We start from the raw sequence: 14,887 nt of genomic DNA, 5'->3' as shown, positions 1-14,887 counted from the left end.
CAACAGGGGGAGCTTGTGCTTGAGCATGAGCTGAGGGCAGGAGCAACTGGCTCTAATGAACTCTTTAACAAATATACTGACTGAGTTAAAGGTAACCTTAAAATTATTTCAGCTCGGAATGACATTCCTCACAGCAATTATCATGACTTAAACATTAGCAGTGAAACATTTCAAAGAACCACAAATGTCCCTTAGAATAACATCTACATTCATACAAGCTTCAACTTTAGTTAACAAAATATGAATACATTTAGAAAAATAATGTGTATTTAATGTTTTAACTTGGGGCTCCCACTTTTTAGCTATGTTTTTATTTATTTGTGTGTATTGTCAGACATAAATGAGATGTTATCAGCTGAAAAAAAAGATTATTTGTTATGCACATTGGAATAGTTGTGCTGATTATTGGTTGAAGAGTGCAGGTTTAGGAGGAAAAACTATAAAGACTACACCTAATTTACTGGGTTAAAACTGCTTGAGAGTACTCACTGTGTTGCTTGATGTGGTCCCAACATTGAGGTTTTTGAAGAGCTGCGGAGAACCTCCATACTGACCAGCGATCTGCTTCCTAACCTCTGCTGCCACAGTCCTGCGGACAGGAAGAAAACAGAGTCAACATAAAAACTGTAGTTACTGACAAATGATCCAAACTCAGTGTGTTACTGTTCCAGCTGCAAAAATAAATATGCATTCACACAGTACAATTTTTCTGTAATGTACTGATATTTTTTAAAGTATTATACGGTAATCACATTTTTTGACACATACCGTGAAACTAAAGTACACATGCACCCTGAAAGCTAATCAGTGTCTGAGTTTGTGTTAATTCAATAAATAAAACTAAGGCACTTTCCATAGTTTAAGGGATAATACAAATTTAAAAAAAACTATTGCAACAAACAATAAAAGGCGTTATCTTAATGATATAAGCATAATATTCTGTGTGGTTTAGTAAAATAATCCAAACTGAGAAAATTAAACAATTATAAGTGTATTTTTTTAAGTCTCCAACTTAAAGCAATTGTTGATGTTGAACATTTTGCAAGATTTGCTAAAGTTAATTTGATGTTTAATTAAATCTATTACAAATTAATTTAAATGTATTTTAAAAATAAAAAAACAGAGTAGTATTTGCTGTAGAGTACTTAAAAGTATTGTTAACTTCAGTAACTTAGTTGTTATAATAGTGTGATTATAAACATGTTAATGCAACTCAAATTGCTCTGAATGTTAAAAGGCAAACTCACACTTAGATTTGAGCTCTTGTCTAATCACTTCTGTCAACATCACGTGCTAAACTGAACAAAACAAAATGTCAAAGGGAGAACAAAATAAGAATCCCCTGGTGCTTGGTAGCATAAAATTCTGGGTGTTCAACAGCTGCTGTGACCACATACTGGGCCTTTAAATCACAGGAACCACAGAAACCACTCAGAGACCTATGCCTTGAACAAAATAACATGGGAAGTAGTTCAAACTAAAACGACACAAAAAATAACAGATTGGAACCCAGGAAAAAGTTAATACATACAAGACATAAGTGTTTCATAAAACTTGTGTCTGTTCAGTTTTCATATTAAAAGCTGTGTCACAGCAACTTGTCTGAAAGTCATTTTAACCGTTTGACCAAGATTACGAACACTCCATGAGTCACTCTACAAACTGAGTTGTATTTCTTCCATCTTGTGTATCATGGATACAAACACTGGATATCTGAATGTATGACAAGGCTGTAAAACAGAGGCTTATCGTTTTACGCCAGAAAATGAAACGAAAGCATCATGATCCAATACGCCAGTCTCATGTGGGTGTGCTAATGTTCTGTAATAGAAGTCGAACGACCTCCGCAGAGAAGTGCTGTCGTTGCTGCAGAAAAGCAGAACTGACGAACAAGTTCCAGAGTCTCCCTCGCTGCCTCTTACAAAACATGTGGCGCTGCAAAGAGGAGTACCAGTACCAGTACCACAGGCTCTGTGGCTGCCACTTCAAGACATTAGCAACTTCCAGGAGCAAACTGTGATCCAACAATAACTAAAGATCACAAGAAAATTGTTAGGCTGGGATATTATCTAGGAAACGCTGCCTTTGTGTCATTGAGCTGCCTTAAAATGTGATACTGGCTACAAAATGTCCTTATCTACATGCTGAAGGTGACAGTTTTTTTCTACTACAAGAACAATTAATAAATCGTGCTAAACAATATCCACAAACTTTAGACTACGTGAGAAACGTAAACAAAAGTTTAACCTTTATTTTTCAGCCATGCCACTTTTGATAACAACCACACAGAGCAATCTAAAGCTCCAACCAACAACCAATATGTTTTGTTTTAGAACCAAGAATGGCACAAAAAAAAAAACACTGTGACAAATGACACAATGAAAAAGATATTTTCATGTCTGTACATCAGAAGTGGTTGTTTTTTCCAGATTGGTAACATCTGTCAGTATTTTGGGGACTTTCAGATTAGTTCTCCATTCATTTTGTTAGCATTTCCCCAACCTTCAGGTGTATTCAACAATTTTCAATCAGGTCATCTGGACAGTTTTTTGTTTTGGTGCTAAAGCGTTTCACCTTCCATCCAGAAGGCTTCATCAGTCAAGGAAACACACACAACAAAACTGATTCTTCCACCAACAGCTTACTCCAAAGTGGAACAAACCAGTTATGTTGGTGCTAAGATGGTCGCTTTGGCACACCCCCTCCTCCGGTGCTGGCCCTCTTCCTCATCGAAAGTCATATCAAACTGGTTCAAACCCAACAAAGTCCATGCTCAATAATCCAGGTATACAATCCAACAACATTTCAGCACAAAAAAAAAAGAAACTGTCCAAATGACCTGACTGAAAATCGTTGGATTGTATACCTGGATTATTGAGCATGGACTTTGTTGCTTCAGGTGTATCGTTTTCTTTTTTTCTGTGTGTGTGCTTTTGTACAGGAATGTTAAAACCTTAAATCTTTCCTATGCTATTTATTTTAGTTTAATTAAATTGATAAATGGAAAAATATACCATACAAAGTTTAAAGAATTTATGATTTACTTTTTCATTTTCTGCAGGTATGATCATTATTATGACACTTGTTTCTGGCTGTGTACTGACAATCTGATATTGCTGTAGCTAAATTCAACCTAATCACAGCAGCCGAATTACCAATAACTATTAGGCCTGGGGTATCCAAACCTGGTCTTTGAGGGCAATCCTGCTTGATTTAGACGTTAATCTGCTCCAACACAACTGATTTGAATCAATGACATTAACAAGTGTCTGCAAAACGTGAAGAAACAATTAACCATTGACTCAAGTATGTTGGAGCAGGGAAACCAGTAAAACATGCAGGATAGTGGCCCTCAAGGATCAAGATTATATTGTTGTGACAAAACTGCTATTACACTACAATTAACCTATTCTGTTGTAAATACCCCATTAGGCAATTCTACATTGCCCAGTTCTAATAATTTGTCTTGCAAATAAACAAAAATATAATTAATACAATATGCCATGATCCTGACATCAACAAAAAAAAATAAGACAAAACACTAATAACTTCTACTTCAAAAGGTGAAAATACCAACAACAGACATTTTATAAAATTAGATTAGTAAATTTAAGACATGGACATTAGAGTTTCGAAATAAAATGTGATTTTAATGTCTGGAGGATTTATTAAAGTATAAACTGGGATGGAGCAATCTGACAGCTTGACAAAGCCCTTTGTTAAGGAGATTACTTAGATTTGTCTGAAGAGAGGAAAGAAGATTATAATCAGTGTTTGATTTGACTAGAGAGGAATATTTATTTCAGGTTAAATGTTTTCTCCTGACAGTCTTTCTTTTTAACATAGCTGAATAAAAATAAAAAGTTCAGTCGCATCCCCAGCGTCAGTATTTGTAGCTTCCCATCGTTAGCATCTGTGGACCAGACAGCTAACCGTCCATAAATTACATTTTGAATTTACTACATTTAATTTATTCGGGTTTGGGACCGTACGGAAACCCGTTTTCTTGGTGCCAGTATGGGTTCATGGATACAACCATATCAGGCTTTTGTTAGCTTTCAGTGGAAGAGCAGCAGTTGTCTGTCTGGGTGGGTCTGAGCATCTCTGGCGCTACAGCTAACGAGCGGCTAGCTCGGAGAGAGAGGAGCCAAGCTGGGCCTCCCCTCACGGGGCTTCCCGCAGCGGTGGTCTCCGGGCGACCCACGAGCGAAACAGCGTTCATTCACCGAGCTCGTTTCAGACGTCTCAAGGCTTTACCTGCTGATCTTTTGGGCGAATGCGCGGCGTTCAGCCATGGCAGTGGCTGCGGATGTGCTTTTATCAGATTCCCAGGCAGGCAGGCTCTCCACTCACACACACACAACCACAGGGAAAACCGGAGAATGGGAGCATTGCCGTAAAGGCTGTAATACGGCGCAACAGAACGCACCCAAGAAAAAGCTTGTGCGAAATGTTTTAGCAAATATATTTTAGCAAATATGAAAAGCCCATTTCGTAATGTGTCAGTCTTTCTAAAATAATGTAACTTTAAAGCAAATAAATATTCTTACTGACAAGAGATGCACATGCTAAAACAAACTAGTTTTGTGTCCTTTAGATGATGCTAAATAAACTCAACGAGACAATCAGTACAATTAATCTTGCATGTAGATTTGGTGCGTTATAAGGTTTACGGTAGAGTACGTTTGTTTATATTTATTTGTTTAAATTCTGTAATGTGTGTCTACGGAACACACTGAAGTCGAAGAAAAAAACTAACTCCGCCCGCTCGGGCTACCTTGGCTTAGTAAGTCAATGTTTGTTATTTTTGGTTCTTGTCGGAAATATCGCGAGATCACCGGACTTGCCGCTTCATTTCCTGAAAGCATAAACATTGGTACTCGCAGTGTAATGTAAAGTTAACACAGTTGGTTATAAGAGAAAATTATCGCATTATGTTACGTTTAAACTTGAGCACAACCCAGCGGGTGGTCTGTGACAAAGAGACAGCTGGACTGAACAAGGGTTAAGGTATCGAATTCGTTTACTTAAAGACGTATTTTCATGTAAACTCCTTCATGACAGTGATTTTAAGCTGTTTGTGTTCGTTGTGTTTCCACCAGGTTTGTGTTGCTGTGTGGGAATGGGTTCTTTCCATCGCTGTTTCAAATGGAGAATCAAGGGAGCGACGAGGTGGAAAAACTGAAGACAAAGTTCATGTCAGTGTGGAACAATGTGAAGTACAGTAAGTTGTTTGCTTCAGGCTAAAAACACTCTTAGAGGCAGTCCGTACTGCGCATGCTCAATCTTTATTGCTTATTTTAAAACGTGTCCCCAAAACAGTAATTTCTCTGCAAAGTATGAAACGCCTTGTTGTCTAAATTGGTTTTATACGTCTTATTTGTAGAAATCAGTGGCACTGTGAATACACTAAATCAGAATGGTGCCAGAATTTAGACAGAAGCCTGCTGCAGTTGAATCAGTCCTTAAAATAGTTATTTGTCATACTGTCAAGACTAGTTGGTGGAAAGCATAACATTGTTTCTTGTTCTGGTTCTGTGCATGTAAAGACTGTACTTACTGTGTTTTTATATGACTAAAGAAGGGGGGAAAATGTTGAAGACAGGCAGGTAAAAATGGCATATCCACCTTTGTAGGTGTGCCACCTGATCAAATAGAATAATTCAAAGCCCCTTTTAAAGCTGTCAGCCTTAATGCATTGTCCATTTATTGTGTGTTTTAGGTTGGGTTCTCAAATTCAAGACTTCATTCAGTAGAAATTCCCCTGTGTTTCTTCTGGGGAAGTGCTACCATTTTAAGGCTGAAGGTAAGATGAGTTACATATGAGCCATATATTTACACTGACTACATTACTTGACCTCAGCATACTTGTAGAGTTAAGTCTATAATTATACGTTTTGTGCAACTTTCTTTTGCAAACTTTGAGGGTGGAATACCTTTTAATCATTAGTCTTGCCTTGTGGAGATTTTGTGTTAACTGGACTTTGCTTTAGGCGAAAAGTGTTGAGAAAGTTCTCTGTTAACAATTTATTGACAGTTTTACCTGGTTGTTTTGTAATCATTGTTTCTGAAAAGTATTGCAGAAAGAGACATGTCTCTGAATTGTCAAATGACTCCTGAAATTTAATGCTATCTTTTTTTTTTTTTTTTGCAATGATGTTTACTTTGTTGTTATTTAGTTTATTAGCTGATGTGGGAACTGTATTGTTTAAGTTGACAGTTTCTCCTCTCTTTTTTTACTGAAATCTTTTTTTACTTTATTTTTTTACAATTTATGACAATTCCTATCCAAAAAAAAAAAAGATTATTTAAATCATTCCTTTTGGTCAGGCAAGCTTTGTTCAGATGAGTGTAATTTATTTTGCATTACATTCATATTATATTGGAATTATTATGATTAAAAAAAGATGAGGTTCATTTAAAATGTTTAGAACAGACATGATCTATTCTTCCCCCCAGACGATGACTGTCTAACTGAAGCCTGCTCTGAAGCCTCCGATGAGGACTTTGCCATGGGAAACGTGGAAGCTTTCCGAAAGGATTTTGCTTCCCGTGTGTGGCTGACATACCGGGAAGAGTTTCCTCCACTGCCGGGAAGCACCCTGATCTCTGACTGTGGCTGGGGCTGCATGCTAAGAGCTGGACAAATGATGCTGGCTCAAGCTCTTGTTCTGCACTTCTTGGGCAGAGGTGAGGTGAAAAATGATACAGCAGAAGAGCTACAGAATTAAACAGATGTGAAAACATTGAAGTTGAAACGTGATCTAGATGAGTAGGTTAAATTGATTGTAGTTTTAGGACAGTTTAATTTGTGAAATTGTTAGTAAAATAAAAACAAAAAACAGACAGAAGTTTAAGGTTTTGTGCCTAAGAGCTGGCTTATTAATTGGAAATATGTAGGAAGAGCCAAATTATCTGAATAAGTTTGATCTTAAATAAATTAAACAACTGCTGCTAAAATGTGTAAACTTGCTCGTGGGATTGTTCAGTTTTGCTGTTGTTGTTTTTTTTTTTTCTCCACTGTATGAATGGTAAAATTAGGAAACTGATTAATCAAAACAAAAAGCGGAAGATCATATTAAGTTAGCTTATTTAAATAATTTTAGAATGAGCTGAAACTTTTAATTGTTCCTTCCTGATGTAAATAGGAACGAAGTCTCGTTTCCAGTAAAAGTTTTTGTACGTCCTAAGCTTAAACAGTTTAATTTAGTTGACATTTGAACCAACAAATTCTTTGTTTTTGTAAGATTCATTGTCTCCAATGTTCAAGACTTCTTGAGTCAAAATAAGGACATGACTGTCCAATGCAATCATTTTAAAATGTAATATTTCAGGCTTATTTGTTCCAATCTGAACTATCTACTTTATTTAACATTTATTGATCAATTTCAAATTTGATTCACTTTGAATGAAGGTCATTTTTTAACACCTCAGGCTTTTTTCTGACCTATTTTGTTGCTCTGACCGCTCCCACTCCGCTTTTAGCTCCCACTCTGTAAGGCTGAGACTTTTTAAAAAATGAAATGGTACAACACTCAAACATTCTAGTTGAACAGCAGGACTTCTAATCTGTTTCTGAAATGCACAAATGTTCAGGCTTTTAAACGAAATTTTGCTTCTAATTCCAAGGTCTGCACAGCCTTTTATTTGATCACTTTAAAAGGGAAGTAAGATGTGTTGCCGTGTCCGGTTCAGTAAGCCGAGGAAAACTGGCCTACATTTTATAATGACAGATGTCAGGTTTTAAAACTTTCCCTTTTTTCAGTAAAAATAGTGATATGCAGCCATACTATCTGTAATAAGTGTTGCGATGTTGTTCGCATAGTTCAGTTCAATTCGTTTTATTTATATATTTTTCTGCTGTACAGCACTTCGGTTGGCCTTGTTGCTGTTTTAAGTGCTCTATAAATAAAGTGGCATGGTATGGTACGGTATGGTATATAGCACCAAGTCACAACAGAAGTCATCTCAGGACACTGAACAAATGCTTGTCCAGTCCCCCCACCCTTAATGTCTAGTTTACTTGTATTTAAGTGTACTTTAAAGCCCTTCTGGTGTTAGCAAAATGGCCACAATGTCTTTTGAAAATTTCAGATCTTCTTTAATGAGTAAACGTATCTAATATAGCAGCTTTTTTTCTTTTTCTTTCGGCTGCTCCCTTCTTCAGGGGTCGCCACAGCAATCGAACTCGCACAAAGACTTGAACAAGGGCAATTATTATTATTATTATTATTATGGCAATTATTTTTACACCAGATGTCCTTCCTGACACAACCACAGCCCTCTGTGTGGAGCAGGGAGCTGCTATCTAGGGTGCCCAGGGGCTCAAGGCCCCAGAGTGGGTCAAATGAGGGTGGACACAGGTGTGGTTGTTTCATCTTTCACACCCATATTTTATGTTGGTCCGGGGAGTTGAACCGGAGACCTTCCGATCACAGGCCCACCTTCTCTAACCTCTGCGTCACCACTCCCCCCATAACTAATATATCAACAAAGACTCTATATCATTTTATGTTAAAATGTGGTCTTCATTATTTTTATGTACCTTGAAATGGAAAGGATGACAAAAATATCACAAACCACATCAGAAAATGTAGAAATTTCATTCTAAATTGGTTTTGATGAAATTGTAGTATTTTTATTTTTTTAATGGCCTCTGATTAAAGTTTTCCAAAAAAAAAAAAAAAGTAATTGTACATGTAGATGAATATGCAGTTCTGCGTGTCTGCAACATGAACCGTTTGAATTGAGTTCTTTGAACAGACTTACTGTAAGTGTTTAATACGCAGAATACGTTTTGTTTGCATTACATCTGAGATATTTTGAAGAGAAAAAAATGACACCCATCTCAGATTTTCATGGCACGTTCATGTATTTAGTAGCAACAGGTTAGGGCTTGATTTTGAGGCCGTGTAAAAAAACAAAACAACCAATGAATGTTTTAATGGAATATAAACTCAAACTGATTTCCCTTCTGAGTAACCCGACCTATCCCTGCTTGTTTGTGTGCAGACTGGACCTGGCCAGAAGCGCTCACACTCCAGCCTTTGGACACAGAGACACGGACCACAACTGCAGCAAAGCGTCTCGTTGCTTCACTGGAGGCTTCCCTGCAAGGTTCCCCCAGGTCCTCTGATAGTGAACCACCTCCTGCACCTCACGTCCAAGCCCAGGGATCGGCAGAGGAGGCAGAAGCTCATTTGAAGGAAATGTACCACTGCACCCTGGTGTCCTGGTTTGGGGACATGACCTCAGCTCCACTAGGCCTACACAGACTCGTCTACTTAGGACTGACACTGGGAAAACAGGCAGGTGACTGGTATGGTCCAGCTGTGGTAGCACACATCCTCAAGTAAGCTTGTTTTTTTCTCTCTCTCTTTTTAATTAATATAATGAGTTTTTAGTCGCTCATCTTAATGAAGTATACAGTTTATATTAAGTTGTAATGTTAAAATTAAATGGAATGTAATTTACATTATCAGTCAATCTAAAAACAAAAAAATGATGAGCAAACTGCTAACTGATGTTGGTGCGTAAAAAAGTCTACCGGTAATAAACCTCGGAAATCAAAACAAATACAGAACAATATTAAATTATTACCATACTTAAAATGAAAATATAACCTCCAAAAGACAATATATTTCTTCCTTTAAATGTGCACTTTACACAGATTTTATAAAAGTCATGACATTTTAAATGTCTAGGCCTTTTATGAAGCCTGAGTCTGTCCTCTTTTTGGAGACCAGATGTAATTTACTGCATAATTGGTTGTATAAAATGTATAGTTATTATGGAGATGAATAAAATGTGTTTAATGGCTGTGTAGTTTTTTGTCATTTGTACCTGACGAACATTGTGAAAATAGATAACAAAAGAAGCATCAATCAAACATTTCTTTTGTTGGAGATTTGTGCTAAAATAAACCTTATAGTTTAAATTGCCTATATTTTTAATTCAAACTTGGCTTTCCAACTCGGTTTCCTTCCTTCCTTACGTTTTTGCCCTTTTCTTTTAGGAAAGCTGTCAAAGAAGCGAAGGAGCCTGGCTTGAGGGGTATAACTGCCTACGTCTCTCAGGACTGCACAGGTATAAAAGTTGATCCTACTGTTGATAAAACCAGATCCTGGGCTCAGCACCTGGAATTAATTCTCTGTTTTTCTGTTGCTGTGACACTCAAGCTGCTTTTTTAAAATCTATAACATCTCGCTTCACCTTCCATGTCCTCGGTGCTGGTTCATGCTGGCTGTTTCTTATTAGAAGTGTTGTGTTCGTTATCGTGAGGTAAAACTAAAATGTATTATTTTTTTTATTCATGGGCATGTCAGTTATCGTTTTTATTGCCCAAAGGTGGATGATTTGTCGGTTAGCAAAATATATTGTGAACTACCAGATGAATTTTAATGAACCTCTCAGAAAAAAGAAAAATCACTGAGTGTACAGCTCAGCCATAGCAGCTAAACAACTTTAGCGAGCACAAAAATTAGCAAAACCGCCAGTTTTACAGATTTGAAGTTGAAATTGGGTTTGGTTGTAGCCGAGAGTCGTCCAACATATACACCAAGCGCATTTATTTATTTTCACATTTTGTAACTGTATATTCAAATTTGACCGTTTGGTTTGCTTTTTAACAGGCAAATATGTTGATCTACTTTTTAAAAAATTTGCTTTATAATTAAATAGATTTCGCTTGACTGCATTTCCAGTTAGTGCAGCTTTGTGGACTGAGCATGCTCACAGAGATAAAATGGTCTCAAGTGCGTTCAGAGGACAAAATATTTTACAGGAAGCAATTTGAAAATGGAAGTGAGGAAAAAAAATAGCAAAATCTTGTTATTTAAAATTGTCAGAATGAACATTACACATTAAGTAACGCCCACAACATAATCCTATTGGCGCAAGTAATAATTATACAATTTGGCTCATTTTTTGAGAAGTAAATGTCTTATTTTCAGAAACAATAAAAAAAATTGCTGGGGCCTGTGGCTCTGGAGGAAAAGTAGACAACTACCATCTATGTATCCTGGTGCATGCTCAATAATCCAGGTAAAAAAAAAAAATCTTAAAAAGTTAAATCTGGTCCTCTGGAGATTCACAAAACAAAGCAAAACAACAACAACAAAAAACATCTATGTAGTTGCTGTGTTGGTTCAAGCTTTCCCCACCACAAGACTCCCTTCAGGACTCCCTGAAAGAAGAGATGCTTTATCTCAATGGGATCTTCTTCGATTAGGTGCAGCGTCTGCAGTGTAGTGGGCGCTGTACCGGTCTGTCGTGGTGACGAGAGAGCCGAGTCAAAAGGCGAAGCTCTCAATTTACCGGTCGATCTACATTCCTACCCTCATCTATGGTCATGAGCTTTGGGTTGTGACTGAAAGAATTAAGTTTTCTCCGCTGGGTGTCTGGGCTGTCCCTTAGAGACCGGATGAGAAGCTCGATCATCCGGGAGAGACTCAGATTAAAGCCGCTGCTTCTCCACGTCGAGAGGAGCCAGTTGAGGTGGCTCGGGCATCTGGTTAGGATGCCTCCTGGACGCCTCCCTGGTGAGGTGTTCCGAACACGTCCCACCAGGAGGAGACCCAGAGGAAGATCCTGGATGCGCTGGAGGGACTATGTTTCTCTGCTGGCCTGGGGACGCCTTGGGATTCTCCCAGAGGAGCTGGCCCAAGTGGCTGGGAGAGGGAAGTCTGGGCCTCCCTACTTTACCCCCACAACCCGACCCCGGATAAGCAGAAGAGGATGGATGGATGGATGGATGGATGGATGATGGATGGATGGATGGATGGATGGATGGATGGATGGATGGATGGATGTTCCTAGATTAATAAAGTAAGACAAAAACTGGACTACCCTTCTGATGCATAAAGACACATCCATATGTGTTTGTGTGTTTGGTTAACCTTTGTGTTGATCCTTTGTAGTGTACAGTGGCGACGTTGTGGACTGCCACAAGGCTCCCACAGCAGGAGACACCCCTACTCTAACGCTGAACGGCCACCGAGCTGTCATCATCCTCATCCCTGTGAGGCTGGGAGGAGAGAAGACAAACCCCGAGTATTTTGACTTTGCAAAGGTAGAAACTACAGTTTTGTCTTGGGAGTTTTTAAACTCGTTTGTCTCAATAACGTGTATAATAACAAAGCTGTTTGGGGATTCGACTGGGTTAAAGTAAGTCAAAGTAATTAACTTTAAATGTTAAGTATTCACAGTAGACAAACAGTTCGTTTAAATGTCTGTATCAAAGTAATTTGAATAAATTAAGTAAGGTGCCAAATGTAAGTAATCCTCAGTCGTTTTGTTTACTTCTCTTCATTTAGAGCATACTGAGTCTAGAGTACTGCATAGGCATCATCGGAGGAAAGCCCAAACAGGCCTGCTACTTTGTGGGATTTCAAGGTGAGTATTAGCATAATGCGAAACCGAAAAAGACACACACATACACACAGTTTGGCGTGAATAACAAATTATTTTTGCATAATATACCCTTCGTATGTGTGGAGACAAAGTAAGTTAATGTATTCGTGTTTGCGTGAGGAAAACGAAGAGGAGTGAAGATGAAAGCAAGCGAAGCAGGGCTTACTTTATTCTCTCTGACCCATCAAAACCTCGCCCATTTATCACACGCAAACCTCCCAAGTTGTAAACTGTAATTGATTTCCATAGGAGGCATGCGTTAAATTTTACCCAGGCCTCCAAAGTGAGCCACTCTTCATCACCTTCAGGAGCCAGGAGGAACCTTCAGTTGTACATCTTGGCAGTCAATATTTACTCATTTACATTTTACCAATTTGAAATACAGTGTTGGATGATGTCTAAATGGCAAGCAATACATTCTCCCTGCCAGGCCGCAGCTCAGCGCTGCATTCATCATATGCAAATGATCGAATATAATTGCATGTTTGTAAAAGTAATTCCCCCACACAAAAATTAAATGACAACCTATTTTCTTGTGGGTGTAAAAAATGTGCTTGAACAAACGCATTTGATTATGTAGAATTTAATCCGGCCTGGTAGATATTAAAAAGCAGCAACCTTCTGGGAGGCATATTTGACGCTTGCAACCCCAACAGTAAGCCGGGCGAGTGACTTTGAGCTACTCTGCATACATATTGAGGAGAAAAGCTTCTTTTTTTTTTGTGATAATCTGATGGTTTTGAATAACTTGTCTTCTGTTTTGTCCTTGCAGATGACAGCTTGATTTACATGGACCCTCATTACTGTCAGTCTTTTGTGGATATCAGCACCAGCGATTTCCCCCTCCAGGTAATGTAAAATTACAGATCGAGGCTCCTGTATTTGTTAGTATTTAGAGGCGTGAGTCCGATCTGCTGAGTTATTTGCTGCCACGTAAAGAAATATATATTTTTTATTTTCGTTTTCAGAATTCATACATAAAAATAAAACCAAACACTTGATAGAAACTTTGTTTAGTGTTTTGCATGTCATGGCTTACAATGTTTGAACACCAGGGCAGAAAATGTGTGGGCGCCTTGACAGCAGACAGGATTATTTTCATCAAATGATGCATTTTTGAGGCATGATGCATCATGAGATGATGCAGGGGCGGCTGTGGCTGAGTGGTTAGCGCAGTCATCCTCCAAGAGTTGGGGGTTCGATTCCACCAGCAGTCACATGTTGAAGTGTCCATGGGCAAGACACTTACTGAACCTCTCATTGCCTCTGATATGTGTCCTATCAGTGTATGAATGTGATAAAGCACTGATTATTCTTCATAAGTGCTGTATGGATGGGTAAATGAGGGCACAGATTGTAGTAAAATGCACTTTAAGTATCTTGAGAATATAGAAAGGCGCTTTATAAGTGCAGTCCATTTACCATTTTTGCCTTTTATGTTTGTTTAACTCTGTTTAAATGCTCAGTTTGGTAAATGTTTCAATTGTACATTTCTATTCTTGTTTAGTCATATCATTGCCCATCACCAAAGAAGATGCCTTTCAGCCAAATGGACCCAAGCTGCACTATTGGCTTTTATTCCAGGAGTATTGAAGATTACGAGAAAATCAGGGAAGAGCTGTCCAAGGTAAAGAAATCTGCTGCGACACAACAAAAATACCTTTTTTAATGCTAATATCTTATTGTAAATATTTAGACATAATAATAATAATGTATTATTATTATGTATGTATGTATTATTGTTGTTGTTATAACACCACTGCATATTCTTTTCATTGTGGCAGTAATTGTGTAAATTCAGTTGACCAGTAGGTGGCAGCATTTAGCTATGAATCTGCTTGATTTCTACTGTCTTTGTCATTGTTGCATAAATCTCTCCCTTCTTCAATTATTATCATGTCCACCTAAAGTGCATCTCTCTCTCTTCATTGATGAGTGTAATTTGCATCCATAAACTGAGTACACATGTCGTAATCTCCAAACAAAAATTTTTGTTCCGCTGCTGTTTTAGTTGCTGCAGCCGTCCACAAAGGAGAAGTACCCGGCGTTCACTTTCATGCAAGGTCACAGCAGAGATTATGACCTGTCGGCAGGCCTCAACCCAGAGAAGCTAGAGTGGCCGTTTCTTCGAGGCGCTCAGAGAACAGTAACCACTTCTGGGGACTTTGTGCTGCTTTGACAGCTCAGTTTATTATAAGTGCAGAAAGAGATTATTCCTTTGTAGCGACTGGAGTTGCTTGAAGTCATGTTCGGACACACAAACCATTCATTTACCGAACCTTTCACAACTGCAGTAATTCAGTTTTTACTTCTTGGAAATAATTTTCCCGGACAAAACTGGGATTGCACGCTGAGATTTTTGTGGCCTGGCAAAGTGAACGCACTGGATAATCTGAGGAAGCCATTTGACATCGTGTGCAGCTCCACTGAATCTAAATTCCTTAATGTAGCCACATTAAGAAACATATTACACGCT

General features: G+C 38.2%; 2 protein-coding genes across 2 annotated transcripts in view; one reads left to right on the top strand and one right to left on the bottom strand.

Moving 5' to 3' along the window:
* Nucleotides 1-4,365, bottom strand: part of dock7 (dedicator of cytokinesis 7) — a 55,068-nt gene extending 50,703 nt beyond the window's left edge. Inside the window, exons 1-2 of the mRNA XM_037698007.1 lie at nucleotides 4,258-4,365; nucleotides 490-589 (exon numbers count right to left, since the gene is read on the bottom strand). Of these exons, the coding sequence (XP_037553935.1) occupies nucleotides 490-589; nucleotides 4,258-4,295 (138 nt within the window). The 5' untranslated portion in view covers nucleotides 4,296-4,365. The remainder of the gene's footprint in view (nucleotides 1-489; nucleotides 590-4,257) is intronic.
* Nucleotides 4,366-5,118: 753 nt separating this feature from the next.
* atg4c (autophagy related 4C, cysteine peptidase) lies at nucleotides 5,119-14,610 on the top strand. Its single transcript, XM_037674534.1, has 10 exons — nucleotides 5,119-5,224; nucleotides 5,723-5,806; nucleotides 6,460-6,690; nucleotides 9,013-9,352; nucleotides 10,016-10,086; nucleotides 11,919-12,070; nucleotides 12,315-12,393; nucleotides 13,184-13,260; nucleotides 13,919-14,038; nucleotides 14,423-14,610. Exons 1-10 carry the CDS (start codon nucleotides 5,149-5,151, stop codon nucleotides 14,588-14,590), a joined length of 1,398 nt encoding a protein of 465 aa, XP_037530462.1. The 5' UTR covers nucleotides 5,119-5,148; the 3' UTR covers nucleotides 14,591-14,610.
* The last annotated feature ends 277 nt before the right edge of the window (nucleotides 14,611-14,887 follow it).

This window comes from Nematolebias whitei, chromosome 3 (assembly GCF_014905685.2).
Source record: "Nematolebias whitei isolate Nwh7 chromosome 3, NemWhi1, whole genome shotgun sequence".
NCBI classification, from domain to species: Eukaryota; Metazoa; Chordata; class Actinopteri; order Cyprinodontiformes; family Rivulidae; genus Nematolebias; species Nematolebias whitei.
Note: the sequence above shows the minus strand (reverse complement) of the source record. Positions and strands in the feature narration are given on the sequence as shown.

What these genes read in the sequence shown, in the direction of transcription:
- atg4c (XM_037674534.1), top strand. Translation starts at nt 5,149, where the DNA reads ATGGAGAATCAAGGGAGCGACGAGGTGGAAAAACTGAAGACAAAGTTC. An exon ending in GTGGAACAATGTGAAGTACA is followed by an intron (nt 5,225 to 5,722) that starts GTAAGTTGTTTG and finishes TGTGTGTTTTAG; the next exon opens with GTTGGGTTCTCAAATTCAAG. An exon ending in TCAGGGAAGAGCTGTCCAAG is followed by an intron (nt 14,039 to 14,422) that starts GTAAAGAAATCT and finishes CTGCTGTTTTAG; the next exon opens with TTGCTGCAGCCGTCCACAAA.